Source organism: Chinchilla lanigera, unplaced genomic scaffold, assembly GCF_000276665.1.
Source record: "Chinchilla lanigera isolate Chin_1 unplaced genomic scaffold, ChiLan1.0 scaffold00155, whole genome shotgun sequence".
Classification (NCBI taxonomy): domain Eukaryota; kingdom Metazoa; phylum Chordata; class Mammalia; order Rodentia; family Chinchillidae; genus Chinchilla; species Chinchilla lanigera.
Window position 1 is genome coordinate 21,888 of NW_004955556.1, and position 11,655 is coordinate 33,542.

Sequence of the window (11,655 nt, forward strand, 5' to 3'; positions counted from 1 at the left end):
GGGAGGAAATACCAGTCACACCCTCTGTACCTGTAATTGCCACAACCAGACACCATCCACACTTGTGTTTAGGAGCCATTTAAAATGTTTTTTTCTTTTAAATAATGAGTTCCAGCTTTACACTGAATAGGTGTCAAAAGATCCAAATTCTTGGATCCCCCTGCTTAAAACATTTATTTATTTAGGTGTTTTTCAGAAAAGGTTTTGCTGTGCAGCTCTGGCTGGCCTTGAGCTCACCTTGTAGCCCAGGCTGCTTTCAAATTTGCAAGGATTCTCCTGCCTGTAATCCCAAGTGCTGGGATTATAGTGTACACCTCCACACATAGGTATAATTTTTAAAATTTTTGTCAAAGAAAGGATAAATTGAGCAATAGGAGAGTACAGGGTGATTTGAACTAAGTTTTGTTCCTGACTCTGGCTGTAGCCTCCATGTCATTGGCTTGGAGTATGGCAAGGGGATAACGATGGCTCCATTGTCTTAGTAACAGGAATGGCCTCTCTCAACCACAATTTCCCTCCCCAAGAGATGCTGGCAGGTGGGCTGCACAGAGGCGGCACCTACGTTTTTCTTCGTGCACCAGCTGTTGCTCATGCTCTGGGCGTCCACTCTATACTTGGGCTGTCCCATTTTTCTATGGATTTCATGTGCAGGCACTGTTTTGAGCCTGATGAATTTTGGGTGTGAATAGCACACATGCCAGTGATTGATGGTGCATGCCAAGCACCATGGCTGGACCAGGAGTGGGACACACAGGTGGCTGTGAAATACCAGCTGGATTTGCCTAGATCCAGACCATGGGGCTCTGGCTGAACTCAGTTTTTGTCACTCCCCCCCTGCACTGCATCTGCACTACTTGGATTCACATGCACCAAATATAAAATAAATTTTCCCCTTCTCATCTAATTGAGCAAAGCTACAGGGTTTTAGCTCTATCAGCCACATTATTCCACTCTTCTTGTCCTGCTTTGGCTCGAGACTTGTCTTTAAAGTACAGCTCTTAGCTGAAACTTTTAGAATTGTAAAACACATTTTAACAATCCACAAATGAAAGGTAAATACAGGAACCATGAAAACAACATTTTTACATATTTATAAATGTCTGTGGCTTTTGATACTGTTTGTTTCATTTTTAACTACTACCAATTTACTTTTCTCCTTTTTGTCTTCTCTTAAGCCTATTATTTACAACTACATTGTTTTGGTCAGTAGACCCCCATGTCCTGCCCTTAACAGCTGATAATTCTCAATAACCCTCTCCAGTGCTAACTATTGACCAAACAATAAATTTTTGTGACCCTGATGCACACAACAACTTTGGGCAGCATCCTCTTCCCATCAAAGCTGCTCACCATGGGTCCCTGGTCAGGCAGCAAATGTAGGAATCAGTGGTCTCTTGGTGGTGCCCAGGAGAAAACCAAGAAAGGATTTAGAGAATAAATACAAGAGACAATAGCTGGGGTCAGGTGGAGTGACCTCTTACTTGATACATAAGGGGACTGAACTACAATAGTAGGGGCCCTTATTTATTCCCTCTCAAAGTCAGTACCACCAGAGGTAATGTTGCCTAGTAACTAACAACTGTAACTGTCCAGGCAGGAATGTTTTTATGAAGACTGAGGTAGCTTGACAGCTTGAGGCACTCTGCCTCTGTCCTGTCCTCCCACGTATGACCAATTTCCAGCTCCAATGGCTCCCAACACACTTCCATTTATCCGTGGCAACTCAAATTCTCATCCATCAGTCTTTAGTCCCCATAGTCTTATTTAAATCTTTTCAACAGTAGTGTTTCTCTTTGCCTGCTTTTAAAGTGACCTTTCCTTTCTGGGAAGAGTAACATTCTCTGGCATTTTTCTTGAGTCCAGTCATGTGGTTACAGTTTTTGTACATGTTCTAACTGTATCCAATTACATATCAGTTTCTTCTTGATGTCTTTTTACTCTTCCCTACAATTTATTACCTTTTTTTCAACTAGATGGGGACATTAGGCCCATCTTCTACATTTGTGACAGGACAGTTCTGCTTCACTTACTGGCTTTTGCTCAAATTTCTCTTTAATTTACTCATATTTGATGGAGACATTACCACTGTGCATTTATCTATGAGTTCTGGACCTGCACATACAATCGATCATGGATTGAAAGTATATTGTTAAAAGTTGATATGTACTGAATATATTCAGATATTTCTGCTTTTCTTTATTCAATAAACCCCATAGTATAGTGTTATTTAGCATAGTATTAACATTGTGCTTTACATTTTAAGTAATTCAGAGAAGATATATAATACATGGGAGTCTATATACAGATCGGTGTGCAAATGACATGCCCATTCATTTAAGGCTCTTGAGTATCCTTGTTTTTGTTACTCAGAGAGGATCCTAGGACCAGATGCATCACTAGACCCCTCACAAACTGTGGCACCCATTAGGAATATGGAGCTTCCTTGAAGTGTAGACTTCTCTATAAATGATGGCTTCCTTTTTTGCCAGTCCTAGAAATTGCACCAGGGCTTCAAGAATGGTAGGCAAGTACTGTACAATGAAGCTCCATCCCCAGGCTACTGCATGTATATTTTTTTTAATTATAAGACAGGAAGTTCTCCAAGATGACCTTGAACATATGATGTTCCTGCTTCAGCCACCAGAGTGGCTGTGTAACCAGACCTGACTATCACATATTTGTCCTCTCTGCAGTGAACCATCTGTTAATTGGTCCTGTTGTTACCCCTAGTCCATCATGGTCCAGAATGACCTTATGTTAGTGACTTCAGCTAATTCACTGAAGTTTGGTGCCTTAGTCATTTTTTTTTTTTACTTGAAACCCTCAATTTAAAAGAGGTTTATTTTAGCTCACAATTTTTGTTCAGATTTTGCTAGCTCCAAGGTAGCAATATGTGTTGGAATGGCCTGCAGGGAGAAAGTTCCTCACAGTCTCTAGGAAGGAGAATGTGAAGGGAGAAGCCAAGCATGAAGATAAACTTCCAGGAAATGCCCGTAATCCTCCTCCTCTTTTGGCCAGTCCTCCCCTTCTAACAGCAGGTCAGCTGTAACACCTCCAGAACACAGTCAACTTCCAAATACACGGGGCTTCAGAGGTCATATTATATCTAAACCATACCCTGATGTTTCTTGGTTAAAATTTAACCTCTTCCTACATCATTTACACTGCAGTCAGATTGATCTGGGTTTCTGTCTATGTTCCAGCACAGCCCTGCTATGTTACCCAGAGAGATGCCTTCTTTAAGGCTTTGCTTTTTCTTCTGCAGATTTACTGAGGGTTATGACCATTTCATACAGACAGTGCCTGGTATATAGAAGGGACCTAGTATTGATGAAGAGAGCACATTTAAAATCCACATGGGGGCCACAGATATAGCTCATCAGCACAACACCTGCCTGACAAGCACAAGGACTAGAGTTCAAGTCCAACTAGCCATAAATAAAGAAATAAATAATAAAATCCACATGAAAGAAATTGTTTACTTAGAACAAAATGTATTATTCACTGTCACTTCCTCAAGTTTGACTTCTACTCCATTTTCACAGAATCAGGTTAATGTGCTTGTGTTGACCCATACTCCTCAGGATCCACACTCTTCTAGCCTCACCTGGACAGTCATTTTACCTTGCAAAAGTAACACTGTGTTTCAATTTTCTGTCAAATCTGTGAAATGTCAGATAGAGTTGCATTTCAGGCTTACATGAGTCCCTCCGAAAGAACATCACCATGCACATAATACTTTGAAATGGTAACTGTTCTCTATCACCCTTATCTTGGAGCCTCATTTTATGATATTTCAATTTTTTAGGAGAAACGAAACTGTGGTTGTGGAAGGGACAGACTGAGGGGAGAAATAAGACTTGGATAGAGATGGGGAGACAGTTCCTTCCCTATTTTAAGTGAGGATATGAAGTGTCCTGAATCTCATTCAAGATACACAGCCAGAAATATTTACTGAGAATGTGACAGAGCTCCAACATGCAGGAGAAAATGAATAGTTCCTTGAAAGAGAAAACAGGAACACTTAGTTACAAAAACAATCAACAATTTGGATACAACTCCCTTGTGTGAGAAAATGAAAGCTGTATGACTCAGGAAACTGAGTTGCCCATGGAAAAAGCCCCTTATTAACTGATGTTTTCTGATTGTCTGCTGGCACAGAGCAACTGTAAAATTGCAAAAACCAGAGAAGCTGCAGGCAGCACCTGAAGAATGGAAACAGGCATCCTAGAACTGTGTGTCGGCGGTGGCGTTGGACAGCCCCAGGTGGGCCCGGGTATTTTGAATCAAGTACCTGGGTGACAGTAGGGCTGACATGTGGGTGGAACTCTGCTCTTGATTGGCTCCTGGTTACCAGGTTACCATAGGATGCATTCCAATTGGCAAGTGCTGGCCTAGTGATTTCAGTTGGTAGAATTTGGCTGAAGGAGGAAGTGGTCTGATCAGATCTCTGACAGTGGCTTTGCTTCTCAGCACTTGTGGGATCTCTAACCCTACTGCATAGCAGAAGACTAATCAGTTTGGGGGTCTCAGAGAAAAGTGGCCCAGGGTGGGGCCAGCCTGCTGGGCAAGGGGTCAGCGAAGGAACAGCAGGTGAGCGTGCATATACCTTGAGCAGAGCTGGTCAATGGGGGCTGAGCAAAGGTGCTGTGGTGCCATATGGGAAACTCCCTCAGCTGTTGTGTGTCTCCAAATGCCAGCCACAAAGGTGGCAAGCAGAAGCACAAGTGCAAGGGGAAAGTTGAGCCAGAAGGATGTGAGATCTATGTGTCAGTGGCACAACTACTTGCTCCTCCAGAGACCAAGGAGGAGTTTTTCATGGGAACATGGTATAGTGAGCCCCTGAATCATATTAGTGATTGGGAGATGCCCCAAGGTAGGGAGGTTAAGGAGGTGCGGACACTCCCATGCGATGCCCTCACCCTTCAAACCCCAGAGCTCTGGGTGGATCTGGGTGCCTTCTCTCCAGGATTGGCTTTCTTCAGCCTGGGCACTTGTGGCAGGGATTTCAGGCTGACTGTGCCTTATTTTCCCACACTTATTCTTTCTCTGTCTCATGCCAGTGCATTTCCCTCGCTACCCTACCTCTCAATTCTTGGCCCTTTCAATTCCCCAATTCCATTTGGGACCCTTCATATTAAAAGCTCTGTACCTGGTCGTGTGGAAATTTATTGGAAGTTTTTGGTATATTTAATTCCTTTTCTCAAAATTCAAATAGGCCACCATAAGCTCATTCATCTGAGTTGTCCTTACCTAGACTGGTACCTAAGTGAAGGCGACAGTAAGATCTGATTCTTCCTTTGCTCACACCAGTCAAGGTAGGGATACTCTACCAGTTCAGAGCCAAACTTTTGAGAATTTCTTATGCAAATTCAAGTAGAGTTTGCCATAGGGGTTTATATGGTATTTCTGACATTACACCTAGAGAAGGTATTGTATTCCTTCCAACTCTAATTTGAGTGCAGAAAGAAAATTGTGGGAGGGAGACTTTAACTGTGCAAGGTATGCAATGAACAGAAAAGATTTTTTCCAACCAAGTTTTTGCCAATGGAGTTCTGGTTACATCACATTTGCCAGTTCAAAAAAATATATTTCCATAGTTTTTTTTGCCTGTGCCAAAGGACAGCTGAGGCTGATCATGAGATGATGGGATGTTGGCCCAAGGTTTGCAGAGAAAACAGGCATTAGGGTCTAATTAGGAAAGTAAAGTCTTATGAGGTAATGTACTAGACCCTGCCATCTCTGGGATGTTTGCTGCCATCCCTTCTCCTTCTTTCCTCTCCACTTGCCAACAGGACATTGCACAATTGCAAAGAAAGTTAAAGTGAAAGGAACCTGCTGGAAGGAAGAAAGGAACTCTGAATTTTATTCCTAGAATTTTGGAAAGTGATCAGTGTAGGCAAAACAATTGTAAGTTACAAGTTGAAAGAAGACTGTGCTGAAAGAAGGCTGTACTTTTTCTTTTTAAAGTGCTGGGAATTGAATGCAAGGCCTTTGCACCTAGCTCTGTTCCTTTCCCTTTAGTAAAAAATGTATTTTGAAACAGGGTCTCTATATCACAGAGCCTCCCAGGCTGGGCTTCAACTTGGAATCCTCTCAACTGCTTTTCCCAGAGAGCTCTGCTTAATGGTAACACTGTCCTGTGAAGTGGAAATCGTTGTATCAGAAAGATGTATGAGTCCCACTTAGCAGAATCTATTTCAATACTACACAGGAAAAGTCTTGAGGTTCATTCTTCATTTTAATGAAGAGTACCTCGCCTCTTAGTTTCTTTCTTAGACAAAGGAGGCCTGATAGACATGCTGGATAGATTATAGCTAGGGGAAGCTCTCTTTAAAAAAGAGATCAAAATAACTAAATTCCAGATATATCACCTGTAGAAGTAGACTTTATGGGATGACTCGTATGTGCTTTCTTAGATACCACCTTGTTTTCTCACTTCACCCTCCCCAGAGTATTAAAGTATTTAACCCAGCCATATGTAATGAAAAAAAGGAGTAACTTGTGACCTGGAAATGTTGTTTAATATCTATGAAACTGAGTAGAGTGTTCCTAAGGAACATAAATAAAAAGAGGTCTCATACAGTAGAGGAGTGTCACATCCAGTGACAATCACTAAATCACCGATGGAGGATTAAACAGTTAGGGCAATACCGAGAACTGGTGATGAGGCTGATCCAGAGTGTGGATCATTAGAGGCTACAACAGAGAAGTCAGGTGGGATGAAGCACTGAACCACAGTGTGGAGGAGCTCCGCTTCATGCAGTCTAATGTCCGATAAGGCTGCGTAGCTCCTGGCAGTAGAAAGTGTGGATGCTGACTTTTCAGAACATTGCAAATCAGTAAAGAAGGAATAAATATATGAATTATATCTTCCAATGAAAACCACGTAAGTACCTATGAAAACTTACACTGAGCATGATGGCATACAGTAACACTCTTATTTTACAAAGAAAGAAAATTAGATGGGTAATGTATTGCAAACATGTACTAATAAGAGAAGAAAAGCATAAATAAGACTTTTATATAATTCTTTATGCTTTACATGTTCTCATGTGTTGAGCATCTCATCAGACCCTTCTGAATGCAAAGGAAATCTGTGTACATTCTTTCTATTGTAGATTAAGGTACAAAGTTAGGAATTGATTGAGTCTGCTTTTGGCTAACTGCTAGCTCAGACTGACCTGAAAGTGGCATATATGCCAAATACAGGAAAAAGCCTTCCAGAATGCATTGGATATTTCATCCATAATCTAGACTTGTGTCTTAGAGCTTTCTCATATTTTACTTAGTTCCACTTAAATTTTGTAGAACTCAGAGACAGCAGTCACCACTCTGTGCCATGTGTGCACATTCATTTTAATTGAAAGGAAATAAAAGCAAAGTAACAAATGTCCTAAATTTACTAGTGAAGCCAATGGGCTTGTTCTGGGATTGTAGTGGAAGGGGAGAGGGTTGTGGACAATGGAATATTCGGAGACACTGGCAAAAGGGCAGGCAAGGGTAGGAGAATGATAAGCAGCATAAACCTGAGATACTGAACATGACTTTGTGAGCAAAGAGTCTGTTGTTTTAGTTTTGTTGATCTTGTTTATTAGAAGAAATCTTAGAGGAAATGGGAAAACCTGGAGAAGATAAGTTAGTTTTGAGTACACTGAAACAAATGTTTATTGAAGAGCCAGAGAACGTTCAAGATACAGGGTGAACAGTGCTAGAGAGACAGCCCCAATCCTATTGCTGATCCTTACATACTAGAACAAATGGGGTAGACACTACTGCCATACAAGAAATTTGGGTATTGAGGTGAGAGGAGAAAGTGAAATTGGGTAATGATTGGAATGGGAGCCACTTTTACTTGGGCAATGGAAGATCCCTATCTTCCCTTAAGTGTTGTTTGATCAGCCCTAAACCTGAGAGCAGTATGAGTGGGATGATGCTTCTAGGCAGAAGGATAATTCTCTCTTTTGCTGTCTCTTTAAATGGGAACAAACTTGATTGGGCAAATGAAAGGACGACACAATAGATTACCCGGAGGGTGGTTCAAGGTGCTTCCAGGAATTAGAGTTGAGGAAGCGGGCAATGCCTAGGCAATTATAAAGAAGTGTTTACTGAATCAGGAAAGTCTGTGTAGAGGCTGAGACATGCAGTAAGTTAACTTGTTTTATCAGCTGAGTCTCTCCCCTGTTCCAGTGTGTTCTATGATTTTCTTTGGTAAAAGCAGAGTCTGTCATTTTTTAGGTTAAAGAGAAGGTAAAACTAAATTTTTGGTTTTAACGTTATAGAATTCATCTTCACAAATAATTTACTTTTAAAAATAAAATAGATTGAGCAGTAAGGGTGAGGTGCCCTTGAGCCCCGTGTACCCACGATGGAGATCCAGAGGTGTGCAGTGCGGCGTCTTCAACAGGTCTATGCACTAGCTCCACAAGGCTGGGAGAGAGGGCTATGTGGCCAGAGTGCAGCATCTCCTTCTTGGGAAAAGTGGCCTGAATGACAGAGACGAAAAGCTCAGGACTGCTGTGCATTTTGCCTGTGCCTATGGCCATCCACGAGTGGTGACTCCTGGTAGAGAGGAAGTGTGATATTGATGCCAGTGACAGTGACAATAATACTGCACTGCTTAAGGCTGTGCAATGCAACCAGGAGAAATGTGAGACTGCTCTCTTGGAACATGGTGCAAATCCAAATGTTGCCAATGCCAGGGACAACACTGCTTTTCATTATGTGATCTAGTGAAAACACATCGATGGCGGGAAAACTGCTTTCACAGTGCAAATGCTGAGACAAAAACAAGGATAGCCTCACACCACTTCTTCTTGCTGTAAGGGAAAGGAGACTGGAAGTAGCAAAACGGTTAGAAAAGAAACAAATGAAGAGCGCAAAGGATAAGCCAAGAAGGCAAATTTTTGCATATGAAGAAAAGAGACCTAAAACTTCTCAAAATAGCCATCCAGTGCTTGGAGCTGAACCTAGGACCTCATGCATGCCAGTGCTTGGAACTGAACCCGGGACCTCATCCATGGGAGTGGGTGAGCAAGACAAGATGTAGTAGAAAAATTAAACAACTCAATTTATTTTTACAGACACAAGCAGCACCTCAAGAACATTTAGAGCAGGTAAGACAAAGTAATAATGCTTGAATGAAAACTCAGTGGGAACTCAGAATTAAAGCCCTGGAGTCCGAGCTCTCTAAACTGAAAATGCAAGAAAATTCCAATGAAATACAACTGGAAAAATATAAGTAACACTATACAGAAGAAATCAAAACTAGAAAATCATTGTCCAGTAAGCTAAACCAGGATAATGAGTAGCTAGAAGAGGCCAATACCAAACTTCTGGTGGAGAAACAGAGAGAAAATCTTACAGAGGAATACTATGAGCATGATCCTGAACTCAGACCTACTTATAAATTTACTGCTACTATTTTTAACACTGCATGGTTTCCAGCTCAATGTGCAATAATAACTTTTTTGATATTATCAGGACACTTTATTAAGTGAAGCCTTTCTCTCATTGTTGAGACAAAACACAAAACATACAAAGTTAAAACAGGAAAGATGTATTTAGCTCACAGACTGCAGTGAGATTTACACATGGTGTCGGGTGGGAAGGAGAGCAATAATGAGACCATGTGAACTACAGAGGATGATTCCATGCAGGTCAAAATAGGTGGCAGGATGTGTCCTAGGAAATTCATGGCTTCAGTTCTCCTTTCTTTGGGTGATGGTTATCCATCTAGAATGGGCAGGCTCCAAGGAAGGGTGGCACATGGTAGAAGGGCAACACTTCATAGCAGTGGAATACAGGAAAGAAACAAGAAAAATACCTGGAGGAAAGCCTGTTCTGTCCTTTATTTTGTATTCAGTCTACTGGGATTAGGGCAACGCCAATCCAATCAGTGGAGTGATCCAACAATCACTCACCAGTAATCTCAGCACCCTTAGTCCTAGCACTGCACATTCTATATTCAGCCACCTCTGGAAAAGCAGGAGACTGTGGGGACATCTAAACACAAACCATAACAAAGCCTATCAAAGGAAAGCAAATAAATATACTTGGGCCAATTATGTTTTAAATGGTGTCTTTACTCTTATCACGATACCCTTGCAGTTAAAGGCAAATGAAGAGCCTCCCCCGCACACCTCAGCACACACACACACAACACCCTGAACAGTACACATGGTGTGGGGTGGGAAGGAAAGCAATAATGAGACCACATAAGCCACAAAGACCGATTCCATGCAGGTCAAAATAGGTCCCAGGATGTCTTCAGGAAATTCCCTGCCTTCAGTACTCTGTTTCTCAGGTGACTGGCCTCAGTGCACCCCTACTGACAGCTTGTGTCTGCTCATGATGCTGCTCAGGATGACAGGAGCAGCACTTGTCAGAAAAGCTTTGTCAGCCTGAGAAGCAGCAGCTGTGTCCTCATATTTGTGTTATGCATACAGAATTCTGAAAATGAGATTTTATCATATGTATAATAATAAATGATAAATATCCAAGTGGTTCAGATTGCTCTATTCCTTCCTGTCTGAAATGTGTTGTGGAAAGTCATCCATATGGTTTGCAGAGAAAGAGCACTTAGATCAGTAGTGCCACCTATGGCATGTAGTCAGGGACTGGAGAGGAGGTTCGAGCCCTGTGCTTGAACAGAAACCCCTCAGGGACACTTCCAATTGTAGCAGTCCTTAGTGCAGCAAGGAGAGCTGGTTTGGAGGAGGGACTGTCCTTGTAGACAAGGTAGACTTGATGTTAATTGAGATAACAGTGAGATGTCTGCTTATCATTTGGATGTATGGGGCAGGAACAGAAATTTGTATCAGAAGAAGGAAGTTGGCTGTTGAAGTGCGAGGAATGGATTCAGTGAAAACTGGGCAGAGGTTCTCATTGGTCCACCTTTGGCATCTAACAGAAAAAGTCTCCAAAGGAGTAGAGAGAGCAGAGGGAAAAAGGGAGGAGAGGGCACTCAGAGAAAGCAAGGTAAGAGAGGGTTTGGTCAGGATGCTCAAATAGGACAAGAATTTTTATAAACATTCACTCGATACCTAGTCCTTTTGCTGGGGAAGAGGAAAGAGATAGAGCAACACTCTTGTTGCTTGTGAGCTCTAGATCTAGTGAAATAGCCAAGGGGTATTGCTCAGGTATATGAGAATTTTCAGTTGTGATTCAGATTAGAGACAGAGAAGAAAGGTTAGGAAGAAAAACAGTGATGCTGGTGACCAATGACCAGTGGAAACTCAGGACAGAAAGCTGTCAGGTTACAAATGTTGGTAGAGATAACAGGAACTATATACAGATTGGAGTAGGGCATGTTCAGTGTAGGATTTTGGCTCATGCTCCTAGGCAAAGGCAGAGATCTTTACCTATTAGGAATGGGTGGGTAAAGGGATTTAGAACGGACAACTGCTGTATAAGCTTCCAGGCCTCGATTTGCTTGGCAAGTGTGTTTCAGTACAGTGACGGTGTCAGAGACCAAGTAAAGTTGGTTAAGCTCAGAAGGGGGAGATGAGGGGCTGGCATAGGCATAAGAGAGTGAGCCACATAAGAGGCAGCAGTGTTAGAGTCACAACAAAGGGATGACAGCAATGTAAACACATTTGTGTGGGGAGAAATCTGAAGAGAGGGAGAAAGTCTTCAAAAAAGGGGTAATTCTGG

The 11,655-nt window shown here is 42.0% G+C and overlaps 1 protein-coding gene across 1 annotated transcript in view; it reads left to right on the forward strand.

Annotated features, from left to right (window-relative positions):
• The first annotated feature begins 4,659 nt into the window (after positions 1–4,659).
• Positions 4,660–11,655, forward strand: part of LOC102015462 (ankyrin repeat domain-containing protein 18A-like) — a 15,177-nt gene continuing 8,181 nt past the window's right edge. The window contains exons 1-4 of the mRNA XM_005412617.1: positions 4,660–5,184; positions 8,421–8,552; positions 8,584–8,724; positions 8,789–9,029. Of these exons, the coding sequence (XP_005412674.1) occupies positions 4,660–5,184; positions 8,421–8,552; positions 8,584–8,724; positions 8,789–9,029 (1,039 nt within the window). The remainder of the gene's footprint in view (positions 5,185–8,420; positions 8,553–8,583; positions 8,725–8,788; positions 9,030–11,655) is intronic.